General features: G+C 38.5%; 2 protein-coding genes across 2 annotated transcripts; both read left to right on the top strand.

The window, feature by feature from the left end:
• The first annotated feature begins 883 nt into the window (after positions 1-883).
• LOC121792796 (auxin-responsive protein IAA8-like) lies at positions 884-4,773 on the top strand. The gene is made up of 7 exons (XM_042190891.1): positions 884-1,042; positions 1,725-2,147; positions 2,225-2,448; positions 2,549-2,775; positions 2,872-3,013; positions 3,633-3,694; positions 4,414-4,773. The coding sequence occupies exons 2-7, from the start codon at positions 1,764-1,766 to the stop codon at positions 4,449-4,451; spliced, it is 1,077 nt and encodes a 358-aa protein (XP_042046825.1). The 5' UTR covers positions 884-1,042; positions 1,725-1,763; the 3' UTR covers positions 4,452-4,773.
• Positions 4,774-16,116: 11,343 nt separating this feature from the next.
• LOC121766208 lies at positions 16,117-18,176 on the top strand. The gene is made up of 2 exons (XM_042162539.1): positions 16,117-16,987; positions 17,224-18,176. The coding sequence occupies exons 1-2, from the start codon at positions 16,359-16,361 to the stop codon at positions 17,951-17,953; spliced, it is 1,359 nt and encodes a 452-aa protein (XP_042018473.1). The 5' UTR covers positions 16,117-16,358; the 3' UTR covers positions 17,954-18,176.
• Positions 18,177-22,215: the final 4,039 nt, after the last annotated feature.

The following is a 22,215-nucleotide window of genomic DNA, read 5'->3' on the forward strand; positions in this document are numbered from 1 at the left end:
GAGAGCAAAATAAAACCAGAGATTACGGACATTAATTAAAAGTAAAAACCATAAATAATAATTAGTGTTTGATATTTATTGGAGTAGGATAAGATCATTTAATTTGAGGTTTGAGTGGGCTACACAATCCGACAGCATTTTTGTGGGATCCATTTAATGTTTGTGCATGCGTGTAGCTACAAATCATATTATGCCAATTATCAAACTACACAGTATTATATACTTATTATATCATTTAATTTCATTTTATTTTAAAATATCATATGCTTTTTTTAAATGGGGGAAACATCATTTTGACAATTATGTTTCGTTTGGTACAACCATGATGACGGGCTTTGAATAATTTTGTCTTAAATTTTGAATAATGTTGAGTAGTGGAAAACTTTAAGTAGTTATATTTGCTTTATATGTCTCTATATTATAGATTAGAAATTAAATTTTTTTTTATTAAATCTCTATTTAAACTGAAAATTCATAGATTAGAAATAAAAAAAAATATTATGAAACATTGAATATAATTAAGAAGTGCTACATTGAGTGTAAAGAAAGGGGCAGTTTGTTCTGATAAAGTTAATTTTTGCTGCAAATACAATATTCTCGGTTTTTATTATAACCAATCCATTTATATTTTCATATTTTATAAATTTACAAGTATGTTGACGTCTCCTATGGTGATACTTATGTATCAATGGATTAATAATAATAATAATAATAATAATAAAAAATAAAAAAAAGTCTCATTCTCGCAATGATCGGTTATCCTAATTCACCAGAACAATACGAACATTGAGAATAGCAAGAAACGAAAAACACAATATAAACAATAAACAAATTTTTTTAGATTTGTCTTTCCTAAAATAGGGAAAATTATTAGTATAATTTCACCTTTTTTATTACTCTTGTTTCTCTCTCATGTATCCCCACACCAAAATCAACTCTACTATCTCTGTCACACATGGAAGGTCCATAGTTCTTCTCTCCGTTGTACGAATTTCTCCTGCAAATCTCTCCTTTGAGCTGCTCTGCTGCTGCTAATTTACTGGTAAATTTCTTCCTTACTATGTTAGAGCTTCTTGATTTTGGGGTTTATATTTTGCTAGCTGTGTTTCTATTCCACTATTTGTCGAGAGATATTTCCTGGGTTTTGTGTTTTTAGCGTGTTGTTGTTAATATGCTAGCTCCCTCAATTTCGTCTCGCTGTTGTGTTTTTTTTGTTTCATTTCTATAGAATATGGTTGTCAACATTTTTCACATGTTTTAATTTATGCATTTTCTCTGAAACAGTAGGTTTTTGTTCCATTTAGTCAAAATCTGCTGTGGCGTCTTTGTTTTGATGATTTCCTTTAAGGGAGTGAGCTGTTAGATTTAATTAATGCATTTAATTTTCAACAAAATACAGCAATAATTAAACATTGAAAGTGTTCGGTTTTCTGTTTAATCTACTCCATGTTAGTATATGAAGGTGTTGGCATGATGGCTGTGGAGCTAAAAGCTTCCATGGCAATGGTTTGATAGGTTGAATACATTGTCGTACTGTAGGATGAGACTGCAAAACGACCATCATTTTATGCTTCCATGGCGATGGTTTTGATAGTTTGTGTTTGTATTAATGAAATTCCAGATCATAATAACTTGTTGCATTTAATTTGTCGCCGGAGCTGTGTGAGTTTTTTGTTTCCATCAAGAAGGGAATAAATCTGATGTTATCTTTATTTTATTTGTAGTTTTACTGAGTTTATAACTAGACTACCGCATAAATCTTGATGTCTGCACCTCTGCTCGGTGTTGGTGGGGACGAGTACCAAAGCAACATTACCTTGCTGGATTCTTCATCCTCCTTAGAAAGTGTCTGCCAAAATGGATCAGAACTCAAGGAGCGTAACTACATGGGGTTATCTGACTGTTCATCCGTTGATAGCTCGCCATTATCCAACACCTCAGAATACAGTCCGAGTGGTCTCAACTTAAAGGCCACAGAACTAAGGCTTGGGCCCCCGGGGTCCCTGTCTCTGGGGAGGGGTTCAGAGCATTGTCCCGTGAGTTCTGCTGCAATCGATGAGAAGCTGTTGTTTCATCTTCATCCCTTGAAGTCACTTGTTACAGGAAACAAAAGAGGGTTTTCTGATGCTATGAATGGAACATCAGAGGTGATTGGGGAAGTGTAATTTACCAATTCCTTTTCTTTTCCCTGATTTGTATTGTAAATCCTGAACCTGTCATGTAGGGGAAGCATCTCTCCGCTTCGGAAGTTGATGATGTGATCTCTCCTAGGCCTTCGTTGAACCCCAATGTCAAAGCTTCAAAAGACGTCTCTACAGCACAACCAACAAAGGTGAAAGATGCGGTATACCAAGGTGCTGTGCTAGAGATGCCTCGTGCCCCTACTGAGAGCCGCCCGGCTCATTTTGTGGCTGCAAATAATAACTATGCTAGTGCCCCTGCTACCAAGTAAGTCTTAATAGATGGTAGGAAAAGTACTGTATACTTTGGCTTTAAGACGATAAAATTTGTGATTACCTTTCTTGATCTCATACTCGTCCTATGCCAGGGCGCAAGTTGTTGGTTGGCCACCTGTCAGACAGTTCAGAAAAAATACTCTGGCGTCGACCTCAAAGAACAATGAAGAGGTAGGTGGTAAGGCATCAAATGGTGCATCCTTTGTGAAAGTGAGCATGGATGGTGCCCCATACTTAAGGAAGGTTGATCTCAGAACTTACTCTGCCTACCAGGGGCTCTCATCTGCTCTTGAGAAAATGTTCAGCTGCTTTACTATAGGTGAGTTATGTTGCTGTATGGGTCGATTCTTTTTTAGTTAATACTGCTATTTAAGTTCTTTCTAGAAGGAAAAGTCATTGTCATTGTATGATGCAGGCCAATATGGTTCCCATGGAGTTTCTGGGGGTGAGATGATGAGTGAGAGTAAATTGAAGGACTTGCTAAATGGATCTGAATATGTTCTAACTTACGAGGATAAAGATGGCGACTGGATGCTTGTTGGTGATGTTCCTTGGGAGTAAGATCCAACCACCTTCTGTTTTCTAGCTGTTTTAATTGGCTTTCATCTGCCAGTTTTAAATGATACCATATGTTGATGATTTTAATTTGGTAGTGCTGCACATTATTTCAAGACCTAATGCACTTCTAAATTGATTACCTAAGATATATGGTTGTAGATGGTAAATGCTTTAGAATGAAAGTGTGAAGTTTGCCCTATGATGGAGTTACGGCTTCTACACATTATCATTATGCGTCATGAAAAGTGAAGTTTTATGCTTGATATATAGTCCAATATCACCTCATAATACTAGAATCCCTGATAACTAGTTTCAGTTTGCCTTGCTTAAACATAAGGTTTTATTAGCTGCAATACTCCATATTTAATGTACCACCAATTATAGATGGGCTTCTTGAATATTAGCTGCAGCCTCGATTAGTACTGAGAACTTCCTTTACTTTGTGTCATGTTACTGCAAGGTAGTGAATGGAGTCAGGCCATGGATATACTGTTCTGGATATTAGATTTGGTGAAGCATGATCAAATATGATTCTGGTTGTTCAATTGTCAAAATTGTTTGAAACCTAAGAGTTTATAGTAATCTGTGTAATGTGGCATAACTCTGCTTTGCTTATAGGATGTTTATCGACACGTGTAAGAGGCTGAGGATTATGAAGAGTTCGGATGCAATTGGGCTAGGTATGCTTATCTTTTGTTCATAGTTTTGATAGAATCTTGTGCTGTTCAACTTTTCTCATATTCACGGATGTTTACAAGATCGATTGATTAATCATCAACCACAAATCATGTCGTATTTCTAGATATTCCTGCCATTTAGTGGCTTTCATGTATAAATATGAAAGTTGGTTGGTGGAGGGGCCCTCATGATCAAATTCTAAATATTTGTTACTGTCGTAGACAAGTTAATTTTTCATGCTTTAGCTTTAAATCCATGGAACGTTATATTATCCTCTGGTCTGTCTAAATTGGCTTTCAGAAACTGTTCTGAGAAATTCTCTTATAGGATTGTCTTAGTGTGTCATATGGTTTGATCGTAGAAGATTGTTATGTTTGTTTTCATAGGACACATTTGGTTTACTCATTTACTCATGCTTGATATCACAAATAGTGTGATCATCTAAGAGTTACATTCTTTTAAAACGAGGTTTAGGATCCAGACACAGGGTTGTTTCTTGGGACTCCAAACTTATTCGATTCAACATGCGTTGTTTCTTGGCTTTTTATAGTAATTTTTCTTATGTATCTAGAAAGCCTAATTTGTGGAAGAATTGAATGATGTAATTGCTCAAGTAGAGACATGTTACTGTAACTCTTGCATTTCATAGTAAAATCTTTACTACCTGGTTCGCTGATCACGCTGTTGGTATTAAACATGACATTGGCGAACTTACATGCAGCTCCAAGAGCCGTCCAAAAAAATCAAAGCAAGAAATAATGCTCGTCATGAAATGATCCGTTCCAGTCCAGCAGTATGCGGTGACATCCGACAAGTTTGTAACTCGCCGTAGGGTTCTTGCCAAAGCGCAGTAAGTCATATATCGTTGGTTTTTGGATAGCGGATCGTGGCAGGTGCTGTGTCTGGTTGTTATATTGCATTGCTACAAAATTTATTGTGAAGTTTGTAATGTGATACTCTACTTATTGTGTGGTGTAGAGTGTAGTGTGGATGCTGTCTTGTGTATTTACTTATCAAATACTACTACTATTAGTTTGTAAAGTGCATTTCTTATCGAACTTAATTATGTGTGCTATTTTAAGACTCTGTTTGCTGCTGTTACTATTATTTGTCCAATGATGTTTGGATGTAGTAATATTTAGTACTACTCTCTTTGTCCCATTCAAATCGAATCATTTTTTTTTCGGTACAAGATTTTTGTTAGTGTTAGGTGGTGTTTGGCTTTTTAGATAAGATAATAATGAGATAGTAAAATATAGGTAAGTCACAATAGAATATGTTTAGTGGTATTAAATTTGTGATAGGTGTAAAAGTGAGAGATTTGATATTTAATCATGTGATGCAATTTAATATTTTCATTATGAAGACAGTCGAAAATACATTGTCACAAGCCAAAGTTGTGATAAAAGTACAACTGAGATCAATCCTTGCCTTTAATCACAAATAACAAAATTACGACACTTTGAATGAGACAATGAGTATATTTTTTTAAAAGTAGTTTAGTATTGTCGTATAGAATTAGGCTGGATCACCTAATATTAATACTTTCTCTATCTTATTGAATATGACCTACTTTTCTTTTTAGTTATCCCAATTAAGATGATCAATTACTAAAATTAGAAATACATTTATCTCTACTATATTCCACTTCTCTTATTACTCTCTCCATTTATCAAATAAAATAAAGCTTCATAAATTTTTGTGTCGTCCAAAAAAGGGTCATATTCGTTGGGGTGGAGGGAGTATTATCAAATGAGAAGACCACTCTCATAACATTGTTGCGAAATTAAGTATCAAATTGGACATAAGCATACAAGGCCAAACAAATTCATTAACCAGTAGGAGTATATTTTTATTTGCATTTATTTGATTTTGTTATACCTTTTTTAGATAAATACCTTGGTTAGATAAGGCCAAAGATACCTTGTGTAAACTACAACTGAATAATCAAAGCTGAATCTGTTATCTAAACTATTAAAAAATCAAAAATAAAAACTAAAATCTAGTAAAACTTTTCCCATTCTAGTAAAAAAACTAGTTATGAAATCAGAATCTTGAAAAGATATGAACTTTTTTTTTCGACAAAATTTTTGTAGTTACCTTTCTTTGACAAAATTAACTTTAAACTACTGAAAAATCGAATATAAAAACTAAAATCTAGTAAAAAAAATAGTTATGAAAACAGAATCTTGAAAAGTTATGTATACTTTTTTCTTTTTAAAATATATATTTACCTTCCTTTGACAAAAGAATCAACCAAATGTAGAATTTTCAAATTTGGAATCATATAGTACTCGTATAAAAAAAATATAGGTTTATCAATTTGGATTTCCATGAGAATCATATAGAGTTACGATTAAAAAATTTTACTTGTCTCTAATTGTGATGTGAAAACGTTCTTACAGTCTTACATATGACTTTACCTAAATTTAATGACTTATCGTCTAATCAGTAATAACTTATCCTACTTATTAGTAATTGGAAAAATAAGCTTGGAGTCTTTTTTCGAAAAAATCTAAAAACAAACGTCAACTAACTTACCATGGATTCTTCTAAAGAAGTATGGGGTGCACGAATATGAAATTACGTGTATTTTGCCAACTCCCCCGATTTTTTTTATTTTTTCTAATTCTAGGTTTTGAAACGTAATTAATTTATTGGAAAATATTTGAAAATAATTAATTAAACACAAATTTAGGGGAAAAAGATAAGCAGAATATTAGTAGGGATGAAATTGGAAATCGAGAAAAGGCATGCATTGGTAGGTTAGGGCGACACTGACACAGTCTGAGTGCAGATCACGTGCACACGAGCCTCTATTAATATGCAATAATCACTTGCCACGTGGCACCTATTCAGAACACCAAGTCGCAAAAAACCAAACAGAACCTCAGTATATAAAAAGAAATTAAAAATAAAAATATATTCAAAATATATACTCCTTTAGAGTGTTCACTATAAGGCGGATACCCCAATAGCTCTACCCCAATTTTTATCTATAGCCCTTGTTTTTTTGTCCATAGTCCCAAAATTTTGTTTCCGCCACTATGGTGGACACTTCAAATAGCCCCCAAATTTTATAATCAAATTTCATTTTTAAATGTTTTTAGTTTCAATCAAGTATAATTAAAATCATCGCAATGTAAATAATTAGAAAACAAGCTGATTCGTCGGGTGATTCGTCGTCTCCACCGTGCATTTTTAAAGAGTGAAAGTGTAGATAGTGAATGGAGGGATTGCGTGAAAAATGGTGAAAAAATAAGTGGTGGAGAGTGGTATTTATAGAGGTAATTAAAAAAAATTAAAAATCCACCGAGGACCGCCGGCGCGCCTATCGCCGGGCACTATGGCCGGCGCGCCTATAGCCGCGGCAAAAGGACGCCCGGCGCGTCCTCGCCCTCGTTTCGCCGAATGCCCGTCCGCCGCCTACCGCCCCCATTTCCTCGTCCGCCCCGGGGGCGGATGTCGCCTGCACTATAGACCGCCTATAGGCGCGGCGGTCCCATAGTGGACACTCTTAGAGCATCCGCAGCTAGACATGCACAAACCGAACCGAACCGTCGGTTAACCGGCGGTTTGGAACCGCCGGTTCATGAACTGAAATCGGAACCGCCAGAACCGCTGGTTCATGAACTGAAACCGGAACCGCCTGGCGGTTCGGTGGTTCAAGCGGGCCGGTTCAGCTTCGGAAATATCGTGAACCGTAACCGGCGGTTCAACAGTTCCAACGGTGGGATTCCGTCTAGGTGTGCAGAAAAACCGGCAGTTTCTGACGAAAACCGCCGGTTTCTGACGTTAACCGCCGGTTTCCGACAGTTCAGGTGCTTTTTTAGGTGGCAGAGCATAGGTGGCAGTGTATAGGCCTGAAAACCGGTCAGAAACAGCCGGTTTCCGTTAGAAACCATGGACTGAACCGCCGGTTTTGGTCCGAACCGCCGGTTCAGGCGGTAAACCGGCCTAATTTGAAATTTGAAATTTTTTATTTCTTCCAATTTTACTCCTATAAATACCCTACTTCCTCCATCATTTTTACTAACCCATTCTTGTGTTAACTAGGATTTCCTTCTCTCAATCTCAATTTCTCTATTTTGTCCCCATTCTCTCTAATTGCTCAAGTTGTTTACTAGTTACTACTTACTACTATATTTGTTGTTGTGTTCGTAATTTACCATTTATTCAATACTACATATTCCATACTACTTTCATTTTGCACTATGTCTTCTTCTTGTGGTGGAGCGGGACGTGGTGATCGGGGCAAAGGAATTGCCCAAGATCAAAGTAGTCGTCCCTCAAAATCAAGGCGACCTAGTCGTCGAGAAGTTATGGAAGAGGTTTCCTGAGTGGCGGCTGAACGCATGCAAGTAAGTTCTAAAAAATAAAATTATTTTTACAATTTATAATTTCATAAGATTGAGTTTTTTAATTTGTTTTGTGTTCCTAATTAAACTTCAACTTATATAATATTTATAGATAGAAGAAGATCATAGGACCGCCATGCTACTCGCTGAAATGCATCAAGGTGGGGGCAGGGGCAGGGGCGGCGGTTCCCAACAAGATGACGAGTACGACGTGTCTATATAGTCGGACTTGGACAACAATAATGATAGATCTCATTCTCGTATTTCGTCTAGCACAGGCAGAAATGAGGACATGCCTCCCCCTTCCACCCACTAACACTACAAAAGCTTTGAAATCTGATATTTTTGTTAAACACTACAAGAAGGTCCCGGTGGTGATTCCAAGTCCTCATGATATGCACTCTCAAAAAGAGACATCGGCGTTTCATGCATATTGTAACTATTGTGATAAAGTCTATAAATTTGCGAGTGCTGGGGGATATGACACCATCTGTCGTCATTTGGTGACAAAGCATCTTGTAGAATGTGACACTACCTCTACCTAAACCCAACTAAACTTCCAACCCGGTGGCTCAGATTCGTCAGGTACGTCTCCTTTTAAATATGATCAAAAAAAATTTGCCGACGTTATGACTAGATAGGCTGCAATGAAGCATTTTCCTTTTAATGTTTATGATGACAAAAAATTTGAGGTTACTATGCAAAGTGGTTTGAACGTAGCTATCAAAAGAGTAGGTCGAATGACCCTTCAACGATCTACCGTTAGACAATGTTTGGAGAAAAAAGTTGAATTATCACGTTATTTACTAAACTTGGGACACATAGTGAACATTTGCTCAGATGTATGGACTGATTGTTTTAACCGGCATTCATATATGAGCACTACGATTCACTTTGTGGACAATAGTTGGACTTTGAACAAACGTTTAATTGGTTTTAGAGAATTTGAGACACCACACACTACAACCGAAATTGCTTCTTTAATTATTCAAGTTTTGAATGAATTTCAATTATGCAATAATATATTTTCTGTTGGTTTGATAATGCAACTGCTAACACTACAAGTATTAATGACTTGATTACGACTTGTGCTCCAGTTATTGGAGGTAAGTATTTTCATCAAAGATGCATATGTCATAGTTTGAATTTATGTGTACAAGATGCGCTTGAATTATGGCAAAAGCATGTTAGTCCTGTTAGAACTGCAGTTAGATTAATCCATCAAAAGCTACCTATTGGCAAAGCTTGGAAGAAGTATTGCCATCAAAAGAATGTAAGATATACGAATTTTACCATGGATGTGTCTCATAGATGGAATTCGACATATGATTGTTTGAATTCTACTTTGACGCATAAAGATACTTTGTGTGATTTTTTTAGAACCTATCCCGTTTCTGATTTATATCTTTCGCATAGTTGTTGGGATCATATCGTAGTTTTATTTAAATGGTTCAAATATTTCAAAAATGCAACTGTTGAATTATCGGGTGTTTATTATTGCACTGTTGTTCGTGTTTTAGAGCATTGCATGTATATAACACTTGGTTTTAAAACTGCGATGAAAAATGCTTACTCTTCACCTGAATTGATGTGTGTTTTATATTATATGATTGAGTAATGGCTTAAGTATTTCAGTGAGATTCCAAGGGTGTTTTTTATTGCAAAGGTCTTGGATCCAAAATGGAAATTAGCCGGTACCTCCAAGATTTTAGATTTTTATTATAACAATTTGAGTTCTATTGATCTTAGTCCACTTAAAGCATTGCAATCGGATACCAGTGACGAATTAGGAGTAGACCTCTCGGAAACATTTCAAATAAACCTCCTGAACCGGTCAATTATCCAACAAACCTTCGAGTTTAACTTGCGTGCTCTCTACACCGAATATGAAACTAAGTATAACAGTACCCACCAAGTCAGAATACCTCCCTCTCCTCAACAACATAACTTTGGCCTCACATTTCAAGCCGATTATGACGACCCCGACGCGCAATCCCAATTAGCCGACCTATACAGCTACAGCACCGGCGGAAGGTCGACCTCAGGTATGGTAAGTGAGTTAGATTTATATTTCGATTCACTCTTTTCCTTTGGTGATGAAGGTTCTACTCCTCCCGCTCAAATCGACGTCCTCGATGGTGGGGAATACACGAGAAAGATTTTCCCAAACTTGCGTCAATGGGTAAGGTGATTTTTTCTATTCCGGCTTCCACTGTCGCCGTCGAGTCCGCTTTTAGTGTTGAATCACGTGTGTTGGATGAATCAAGAAGTAAGCTCTCCGCGAAAAATATGGAAGCCGTGATGTTACTTGATGATTGGGCCAAAGCCGACGTCAGAGAACAAGAAAATGATTTGAATGATCGTTAGGAGGGACCACAAGAAGAATTCACCGGGGATGAATCGTAGGCCAACCGTCAACCGCCGGCCAAGCCAAATAGGTAAGTAAGGTAAGAGAACTACGTGGGCTTTGATTCCCTAATGCAAATGAGCATTGGGGATACGTATGCACCTCAACTTAAATTTTAAATTTAAGTTGAGCTCAAGTCCTTTTTCCTTTATTTCTTTTTTTCCATTTGTTTCTAGTTTAAAATATGCAAATACAATTAAATAATTGTATTTGTGTATACTCTAGTCGATGAAGTAGATTTCTCTATAAGGCTAAATTCGGGAAACTTTTGACAGTTCTACTATAATTGTTGATTGTTAGACTAAACTCAACATTTAATGTTGAATTGCTAAAGGTGTCCTCAATTTAGTTATGTAGAAAGATCTCCTTCGCCGACTAAGAATATATATACTTATAAATTTATTGTTCAGAACTTCAAGTCTTTTTTGTAATTTGTAATTAGCTTCATTGTAGTTGTAGACTAGTAGTCTCGTTGTATTTAAATTTTTGTTTAATACTTCAAGACTTCAAGTTTTATGTGATTTGTAATTGTTGTAACTTGTAATCTCAATAAAATTGCAACTTTTATCGTGTTTTTTTGAATTTTATTTACGCACATTTCATAAATAAACAAATAAAAATGAAAAAAAAAATTACAAACCGCCGAACCGGCGGTTTTGAACCGCCTCGTGAACCGGCGGTTTCCGACCCGTGTGCATGCCTATCTGCAGTGGTGCTCGCTGGCAAGGACGGCGTCCGTGCCCCTGGCGTGGCTGACCCCTGCTCGCCGCTGTGCTCTTTCCGCTGGCACGACGCTGCTCGATGCATCGAGCACGTCCGTGCTGCTGAGCAGCTGACGTGGCTGAACCTGATTGGCCAACGACAATGCCGTTGACAATTTCATTTTTTCTTTTTAAAAAAAATCGGATTTAATTAAAAAAATCCGAATTAAATAAAAAAAATATTTTCCCACTTCCCAATAAATTATATCCGTTTTCTCCCCACTTTTAATTTGTTTTCAATTTTTCCCCAAAATTCACATTTTCATCTATAAATACTCCCACTTCCACAACAAAAATTTTACACCACACTACACAATTCTTATCTAAATTCTCTCATCTTCTCTTATCAATTCTCATTATTTTTTTAGTATTTTAATTATATAATTTTTAATTTTTAATTTTTAGTATTTTAATTATGTAATTTTTAATTTTTTGTAATTTGTAATAGTATTCCGGATATTTTTAATGCATTTTAATATTATGGAAATGTTTTTATTAAAATTGAATAATATAATGGTGGGACCCTTGAGCATGTCCTTGCGGAAGAGCATGTATATGGGTGTTGTGCTCTTGCCTAAGAGCAGAGAGTAAAAAAGTAATAAAAGTGGGTCCGGGGCCACATCCGTGCTCTTTGGCAAGAGCACAGATGGGGATGCTCTTAGTCCCAACCAAATTGATACAAAATATATGGGCACGGAAAGTGACAGACATAGAAATATTTATCAATAGGGAATGAGGTTTCTAAATATTAATTTTAAGTATATTTTTGTGTAACTAGTATTATTTATAGGGGTTTTTATGGAGTAATAATTTACACTAAATTTAATTAAATAAAAAAATATATAAATAGAAAAATGTTAAAAAAATACTAAGTGAGGGCTTTAGCCCCTCCCCACTCCCACTTGGACCCGTCCATGGGCACGAAGATTAAGAAATTATGTTAAAAAATAAGAGAGATGATAAAGTAAGAAAGATATAAAGAGAGTAAAGTAGGTGATGGAAAAATAGGGCTGATAATTTTTTATCTGACATGATAATCCGGCACGAATCCGCACGAAAATAATGGGGTTGGGTCACACCTTAATGGCTTCGTGGCCTTATTGGATTGACTCGTTATGAACCCGAAAATTTCAGGTTGCATTCGGATTGGATGCGGGTTGGATACAAATAACCTATTAAGAAATAATATTATTATTTTTATTATTTATGATATTATTTTTAAAAAATAATGCTTTAGTTTAGTTATTTAATTTGTTGTAAATAGGGTTTAAATATTGAAAAGTTGATTTTATCATGTAAGTCAAGTTTAAAATTAGAATTAATCGTGCAATGTCAGGTTTTAATCGTGTAATATCAGATTCAGGTAATATCGTGTCGTGTCAACCCATATTATATCGTGTCGTTAACGGGTTCGTGTTGGGTTCGGGTCGTGTTCAGGTTTGAGGGTAGCAGGTCGGGTTCGTATTCGGATTTGCAGTTTCCTTAACATGTCAGCTTCGGGTTAGGCCTTATTGGATTGTGTCGTTATCAGGTTGACTTAATAACGACTCAATCCGCACGATTTGCCACCCATAGAAAAAAAATAAAAGTGATTGAATGTTTTGTTTTTAGTCAAAAAAATGAAATGAATCAACTTAGTTGGGACATCTTAAAAATGAATATGACTCAACTTAGTTGGGGCGTAGAGAGTAAAATTTATAGTATTCCCTCCGAGTCATAATAGATGGCCTACTTAGGGAATGACACGAAATTTTAGAATATGTTATTTTGTGTGTTAGGTGGAGAGAGAAAATAATATATTTATATTAATGTGAGAGAAAACTTTTTTCAGAAAAAGGAAATGTGACATCTTTTATTGGACGGATGTAATAGTATCTCTCCGTCCTACCGAAGACGATCCACTTTTCTTTTTAGTTTATCATGACACATTACTAAAAATAGAAATCCCTTTATCTCTATTTTATTCTATAGTACTTTTTTTTTCTCCATCTCAAAATGACACATTACTAAAAATAGAAATCCCTTTATCTCTATTTTATTCTATATCTTTTACTTTATTTTCTCCACCTAACATATAAAATAAAATAATATAAATCTCGTGCCGCTCAAGAAATGTGTCATCTTTATTTCAAGGAAGTACTATAACTTAACATGTGCATTTTGTTTGAATTTGTTTTTTTATCAAAATAAAAAAATTGTTCTTGTGATTAAAATGGATAAAAGTTTAACACTACTATTAAACTATTACATCATTTAATATTATAATTAAGTCTGGAAAAATTAAAGCTTAATTTATGATTTTGTTAATTTATTTAAAGTTATATAGAAATTAAATAAATTGATTTTTGATTTTCAAAGATTATAATATTAAAAATATCAATGATAATTTTTAATATATTAGAATTCGACTAAACATATAAAAATTAAATAAATAATACTACTAAACATGCATTAAATTAAAATGATACTTACTGCTGATATTCCCATGAGATGCAGTATCATACTTTCATTTTCTAGTAGTTATTCGTTATCCCTAGACTTATCATGGGAGTTTTTCATGATAAAGTATGTGATAATTGTATTAGTTGCTGTCCTCTTTTTACCGAAGACTAAATAGAAATTAATTGATTTATCAACAAGTCAAACCACAATCGGATTGAGATGTCCTGAAATTAATTTAAGTATTTTATGTTGAAATTAATTTAAGTATTTTATGTGACGGCAGTGTTATAGCATCCACAATCGTGCTCTTGCCAGCGGCACGGTTGTAGGCCCGGGCGGTACTATTCATGCCTGCTCTCTGGCAAGAGCACAACACCCACAACTGTGCTCTTCCGCAAGGAAGAGCAAAATTAATTTAAAATTCAATTTAACAATAACATTTCCATAATATTAAAATTCATTTAAAAACCACAATAAATATTACAAATGACAAATAAAATTAAACATTACATAATTAAAATCCTAAAAATGAAAAATTACATAATTAAAATCCTAAAAATTAAAAATTATGAATGAGAGATGAATGAGAGATGAATTGATGTGATAAATGAGTGATGAATGTGTGTATTTATAGATGATTTTGGGGAAAAAAAAAAAAATTTCAGAAAAAACGGGAAAAAAACGGCCATATTTTTGGGATTTGGAAAATATTTTTTTTAGCATTATTTATAATTAAATACTGATTTTTTTTAAAAAAATAAAAAATGTTTAAACACAACGGCTATGCCGTTGACGAATGAGAGCGCGCCACGTGTGCGTCCGCTGGCACGGACGTGCTCGATACATCAAGCAGCGCCGTGCCAGCGGCGCGAGCGCAGCGGCGGCGGATGGCGTCCGTGCCAGCGGCGCGGACGGCGGTGGCGACGGACGCCACCGGTGCGCATGCTCTTATGATCTTTCACATCAAAAATAATTTATTGAAATGTTCCGAGTTAATTGTTCGTTTCATATTACATTTAATGAGTATTAATAATTAATCTGGACTTTAATTCCCACCATGTTCCATATGTTTTAATTGATGTATGCTTATAGTTTTTAATCAACATTTTGATGGCACTAAATACTTTTTGCTAGTGGACGTAATTGGTATAAGTAATTATTCTGTTTTTTTTTTCTTTCAATGGTAGGAAGTACTCCCTCCATTTTCCATAGTTGAGACAAAACTTTTTGGTACGGAGTTTAAGAAAGTGACGTTGAATGTGTTAAATAAATAGATAAAAAAGTAAGAGAGGAAAAAAAGTAAAGAGAATAAAGTAAGAGAGAGTAAGAGCATCTCCAATGGCGGCGTCAGCGTAGGCACGCCGATTTTTCGCGGACGCCGGTGCTGACGCCGAACCATTGCAGCCGGCGTCAGCGAAACCGGTGCGCCTACGCCGATTCTTGGACTGATGTCGATTCTGACGCCGACTCTCACGACGCCATTGTAGGCCCCGAATCGGCGTCAGACCGACGTCAGAATTTTATTTTTTTAAATTTTTTTTTCAAAACACTAAATATACGCGCTTTGGACGTCATTTTCATTCGCACCACTTGTATTAACGAGTACTCTCTCTATCTTAATTTCTGTACAAGATCAACAACGAGAAATGGAGAACAACTACGAAGGTACTCCAGTGACGACCGGGCACCCCGAGTTCCCAGGAGGTCCAATCGGCATCCCCCTCGGCAGGTCCATCGATGAGCTCAAATTCTTCGCGCATCAACAAACGCGCGCTCAAATGGTGAAGACCTTAGCCGACTTCCGGACGGCGGTGGACCCCGATGAGAAGACTTATCTTCGCGTATTGCTCCGGAGCATGCGTGAAGAATTGAAGGGGTTTCAGAGGGATACCGGCGGGAGTAGCGGCAGCGTCGGCGACGACGAAGGGTTGGGCGACGACGGCGGCGAGGAGTGATTTTTTATGTATTTTTTTGTACTTTTTAATTTTGGTATTTTTTTAAAATTAATGTACTTTTTTTTTATAAATTATTGTACTTTTTTTATAAATTTTAATATTATTATTCAATTTTCTTGTATTTGTCTCGTAAATTACATTCTGTATGTTGCTACGATTGTAAATTAAATTATATAATTGTTATGGGAGGGCTACTGCATGTCCAGTTGCATGTCCAGATGATGTGGCAGGAGGATTTTAGTGCAGATGATGTGGCAGTGGGAAAACTATGGGAGGAGTATTGCATGTCCAGAACCATTGGAGATGCTCTAAGTAAGAAAAAGAAATAAGTTCCTATATAGAGAAATGACTCAATATCCAAAATGGAAAAATGAAAACGAATTGAGTACTTTTTAATTAAAGAAGAAAATAAGTAAGTTCAACAAACAAACGCATGACAAGGATAAAAAGGTACATTTAGTGTCGATAAAAGGGGTATATTTGTAATATAAGTGTCCGTCAACTTCAATCCTACCGGCAAACATTGAACAAACCAGGCTGTTCACAGCTGTCATGCATATCTCCAACCCCACGGCTATTAGGTTAGCAAACCACAGAGAGGAAGAGAGCGGCAACTGCACCATGTCGTTAAGTGTTAGCGTCAGTGCGCACTGCGCATCCCTATGGAACAACACTCTTCTTCCTCCATTGCACTAGCTCCTCTCGTCTAATCACCTAATTCCGCACACATTCTCCCTGGATTCATGGATCCCTGCCCTTTCGTCAGGTTGACGGTCGGGAATTTGGCACTCAAGTTCCCGGTCGCTGCCAAACCTGCTCGCGCCGCCGTCCACCCCTCCTCCTCGCCGTGTTACTGCACAATCAAGCTGAAAAACTTCCCGCTCCAGAGCGCCGTCGTCTCCTACGTTCCGCCGGAGAGCAGCACCTTCCCTGAAGCCACCTCTCAGGCTCCGGCGGCGACATTCCATCTCACGAAACCCGATCTCGACAGGCTCACGGGGAAATCCTCTCTGTTCTCCACCTCTAAGACGCCGCAGCTCAGTATCTCGGTTTACTCCGGCCGCCGCGGCGCCACGTGCGGAGTCAGCTCGGGGAGGCTGCTGGGGAGAATCTCCGTGCCTCTGGATTTGGTGACGGCGGAATCAAAGGCGGCGGTGTTCCACAATGGCTGGATTAGTATGGGGAAGGAGACGAAGAAGTCGGCGCAGTTTCACCTCAACGTGCGGGCTGAGCCTGACCCGCGGTTCGTGTTCCAGTTCGACGGATCGCCCGAATGCAGCCCGCAGGTTTTCCAAATTCGGGGGAATATAAGGCAGCCAGTTTTCACCTGCAAGTTCAGTTTACGCGCAGCTGACCGCAATCAACGCTCCAGGTGAATTAAATGTTGCCGAATTTCATTCGAATTTAGCCCTAATTTTTCCGGAAAATCATGTGATTGATTATTTCATAATTTAGGGTTTCTGAAATCCACGCTGTAGAAATTCCCCTAATTCACGCTTCCATCCGTATAACCCTAATCTTTAGGATAAATTTATCAATGCTATGGTAATTAATTGATGGTTTAGAATGAATAAACGATTAACAGTAGATAATGACGTTGATTGATAGGTCATTGCCGTTGGAGGCTAGTTACAGTGGTGCAAGAGGTTGGTTGAGTTCATTCGGCAGTGAAAGAGAAAGACCTTGCAAAGAAAGAAAAGGATGGTCCATCACCATCCACGACCTCTCCGGTTCACCAGTCGCAGTCGCCTCGATGGTCACCCCATTTGTCGCCTCACCCGGCTCAGACCGGGTGAGCCGCTCCAACCCTGGATGCTGGCTCATCCTGCGTCCAGGGGACGGGACGTGGAAGCCATGGGGTCGCCTCGAGGCGTGGCGCGAGCGCGGGTCAGCCGACGGCCTTGGCTACCGGTTCGAGCTGATTCCTGACTCGGCTTCCGCCGGCATTGTCCTAGCTGAGTCCAACCTCAGCTGCAGCAAGGGGGGGAAATTCGTGATAGATTTGAACGGCAACTGCGTTGGGTCGAACGCCACGACACCGAGAAGCACTGCCACATCGCCTGGCTGCAGCCCCCGGGGCAGCGGGGATTTTGGGTACGGGCTGTGGCCGTACTGCATGTACCGAGGGTTCGTGATGTCGGCCATGGTGCAAGGGGAGGGGGGCAGCGGGGCGCCGCTGATGGAGGTGGGCGTGCAGCAAGTGAACTGCACGGAGGATGCGGCGGCGTTCGTGGCGCTGTCGGCCGCGCTGGACTTGAGCATGGATGCTTGCAGGCTTTTCTCTCAGAAGCTGCGGAAGGAGCTGTGCCATCCGCCGCCGCAAGATATACTGTTTTGACTGGAATTTGTTGAGTGTGGTAGGGAGTTTTAGGACTAACCAAGAAGAGTAGGAGAAATGTACAGAAGGGAAGCCCGCTGTGTTTTTGTTTAGTGTGAGGCTTTTTCATTTTTCCACCATTCTTGTTGGTCACCTTTTTTTGCTTCTTCAAATTTGTACGACTCACTCATCATACTAGTATGATGTTTTGTTGCTTAGATTTATGGTATTCATCTTTGTTTTATGTTGTTTGTAGATTTTCAGATGTTGTGCTTGCCTATCAGTTTTTAATTAACAATTGTGGACTTTTTAATTGGCAGACAAATACTGTAGAAATTTAAAGACTTGCGTCATGAGAACTCGAATATGAGACCAAGGATCTAATATATTAAGGCAATTGCAATGAAGGCAATGAGAACGCTATCTGTTATCCGTCTCTTAACCGCCTCTTAAATTACTATTTTTGGGTCCCACTGTACATTTTTACTCCATCTCTTAACTAAGGGACATAACTTGCAACCCTCCATCTCTTATCCGTCCCTTAACCGTCTCTTAAATTACTATTAATTCAATTTCATTTTGTATTTTTATTTCCAACAAATTCAATTAATAAAAACACACTTCATTAAATAAAATAAAATTACAATATAAAATAAAAATATAACTTAAAATTTAAAAACATAAAAAAAAACACATACTTAAAATCCTAAAAAAAATAAAAATTGCATAATTTAAAATACAATTTTATAGAAAAAAAAAAAAACTACTCCGCCGGCGAATCATTCCCTGAAGGCGGTGGAGGTGCACTGAAGCCACCTGGAGGCGGAATACCAAGTTGTCTTACCATTAACTCAATTCCGCCAATATAGGCTTGGTATTGGGGATGCGTCATGCGGGAAGTGTCCGCCATTGTGGCGGGCATGTACATGGACATTAGGGAGTTTGAGGGTGCCCCCGAGCCCGCCTGGCTTGATTCGGCTCGGCCCCTCCTCCCTCTAGCCGCCTTCGCCGCATTTCTCCCTTGCGGCCGACGGCGCCCACGGGAGGACCCCCCGACATCGTCTGTCGTGCCCTCAACCTCCTGCGAGGCAAACTCTTGTGCGGCTCTGCCCGAACCGCCCTCACTAGACGAGTATTGACCACCGGCCGTGTGCTTCGTGCACTTCGAGGTCGAGCCGGAGCTGGACCGGACATCGCTGGCTCACCTTTCCTCGTCTTTGACGACCTCCCAAACATCGACATGTTTGAATTGTTTGTCGGTGTCGTCGAAGTAGACTCGCAAAGCCGACCTCAGAATGTCGGCTCCCGTGACTCCGTTTTGGTAATGAGCCGCTTCACTCTTGTAGATGGCGCAGAATTTTTTGACCTCTCTATTGACTCGGTCAAAATGAGCGCGGAGCATCTTAAATGTGCGGCGGCGGGACCCCTTCTGCTTAATCTCGTGGTAGGCCTCGATGACCTTTTCCCAGAAGCAGTTCCGGGATTGTTGATTCCCGACGATGGGGTCGTACGAGACGCTGATCCAGGCGTTGTACACATCCAACATTTCCTTGGGGTTGTACGGATGCCGGCCTAGATCCTCCTCCTCCTCCTCCTCATCCGCCTCGGCCTCCTCCACCGCCTCGGCTGCCTCCACCGCCTCGGCCTCCTTCCGGAGTGGGTTCAGCCGAATAATCCTCCCGAATCTGGGATAATCCCTGCGAATACCTCGGGGCGGAGGGACGAGCGTATGCATCCACGTCAAAATGGGGTGGTTGGTACCTCCGGCGTCGACGAACCGGAACCACCACCCAGGACATTGTACATGCCCCCAGTCGCCGAATGCGTTGATGTCAAACCCGCCGGAGCCGCCACCGCCAGAGTTTCCGTCGCCGGACATTTTGTGATAAGAGGTTAGATGAAAATTGGAGAGGAAATGGACACTTCGAACTCGCGGTAATATTACCCGGCTTGACGGGTTACGAGCCACCCGCATGACGCGTTGCGGGTGGCCTAACCATTGTATTGACCAACTTACGTGGAAATAAATTTCTGATTTCAATATTAAGAGAGGTTGTAAACTTAGTTAAGTTGGTTTTCTTGAGCATGGACTTTGCAAGTGCTACTCCTGATCGTCATTAATTGTCCTATTTGAAATCGACATAGTCCCCGTCCCTATGTGGCTATGTCCGTCATTTGAAAATGACAGTCCCCTATTAATTCTCCTACACCCTATTTGAACTCGCCACAAATCCCCTACTAAGGCCATCCACAACGCTGTTCCTATACCGTTCCTATACAGTTCCTTAAACCACTATTTGAGGGCCCCACTGTACTTTTTTACTCCATTCCTTAACTAAGGAACGGAACCTGCAACCCTCCGTTCCTTAACCGTTCCTTAACCGTTCCTTAAATTACTATTCATTCAATTTCATTTTTTAATTTTATTTCCAACTCAATTCAATTAAAACAAACACACTTTAATAAAATTAAAATAACATTACAACTTAAAATTCAAAAAAATAGAAAAAGACGTAATCAAAATCCTAAAAAAATAAAAATTGACATAATTTAAAATACAATTTTATAGAGAGAACCAAGAATAAGTTTGTCCCACATCGAAAGTGGAACATAAAACATTCAAGGATGTCTCTATAAAATAGAGACAACCAAGAATGAGTTTGTCCCACATCGAAAGTGGAACATAAAACATTCTTGGTTGTCTCTATAAAATAGAGATAACCAAGAATGAGTCTGTCCCACATCGAAAGTGGAACATGAAACATTCAAGGATGTCTCTATAAAAGAGAGACAACCAAGAATGAGTTTGTCCCACATCGAAAGTGGTACATAAAACATTCAAGGATGTCTCTATAAAATAGAGACAACCAAGAATGAGTTTGTCCCACATCGAAAGTGGAACATAAAACATTCAAGGTTGTCTCTATAAAATAGAGATAACCAAGAATGAGTTTGTCCCACATCGAAAGTGGAACATGAAACATTCAAGGATGTCTCTATAAAAGAGAGACAACCAAGAATGAGTTTGTCCCACATCGAAAGTAGTACATAAAACATTCAAGGATGTCTCTATAAAATAGAGACAACCAAGAATGAGTTTGTCCCACATCGAAAGTGGAATATAAAACATTCAAGGATGTCTCTATAAAATAGAGACAACCAAGAATGAGTTTGTCCCACATCGAAAGTGGAACATAAAACATTCAAGGATGTCTCTATAAAATAGAGATAACCAAGAATGAGTTTCATAAATTCGCAAGCCCATCAAATATATATGGGCTAATACGAATTTCTAGTATTCATTTATTTGTAAAAAGTATTTTTAAATATAAAAAATATTTTTTATAAATAAAAATATTTTTTTAAAAATTCATTTTTTTTAAAAAAAATGAATTTATTGCGTCAGCGTGACGACGCCCACTCGCGGGCCGGCGAGTGGGCGTCACGCACGACGCAAGGCGAGCCACGTCGCCGAAGCGCGTGGCGGCACGGACCGTGCCGCGTCTCGTGCCGACGGCACCCGGGACGGCATGGGAACGGAACCGCGACGAAACGCAGCGCCGCAACGCGTTCCGCTACGGTTTCGTTCCGAAGGAACGAAACGCGGAATGCCCGCGGCCCGCGTTGCGGGTGCTCTAATTGTCTTATGTCAATCATCAATTGTCCTATTTGGAATTGACATAAATCAATTATTAATTTAATTTTTAAATACGTCACATACGTACATCCAATGTATTGTACTCCCTCCGTTCCGGACTACTCGCACATTTCCTTTTCGGCACGGAGATTAAGGAATGAGTGTATAGCAAAGTCAACAATTGCGGCTGTATGTGATAATTTTTACTAAAAATGGAAAGAGTGCAAATAACTTGGGACGCCCAGAAAGAAAATAAGTGCAAGTAGTCAGGGACGGAGGGAGTATATAAACAAAATTAGAATCGTTTTTATTCTTTACCTCCTTTGGCATCATTTTTAATACTTCCCAAGAAAGAAAATAAGTGCAAGTAGTCAGGGACGGAGGGAGTATATAAACAAAATTAGAATCGTTTTTATTCTTTACCTCCTTTGGCATCATTTTTAATACAGACATTTATATAACATGGCTCGTGAGCCGCACTTTAGACAAAAGCCAAGACCAACATTGTCGTAGTCGAACGAGTCGCACAAAATGATTAGTCATCAAAGGAGAAAATAACCGTTGCTGATGCTCTTATGTTATGTTAATTAGATAATCAACGCATTTTTTAGAATTTGTTAATAGTTCGGGACTGTTTTTATTTGTT

This window comes from Salvia splendens, chromosome 2 (assembly GCF_004379255.2).
Source record: "Salvia splendens isolate huo1 chromosome 2, SspV2, whole genome shotgun sequence".
NCBI classification, from domain to species: domain Eukaryota; kingdom Viridiplantae; phylum Streptophyta; class Magnoliopsida; order Lamiales; family Lamiaceae; genus Salvia; species Salvia splendens.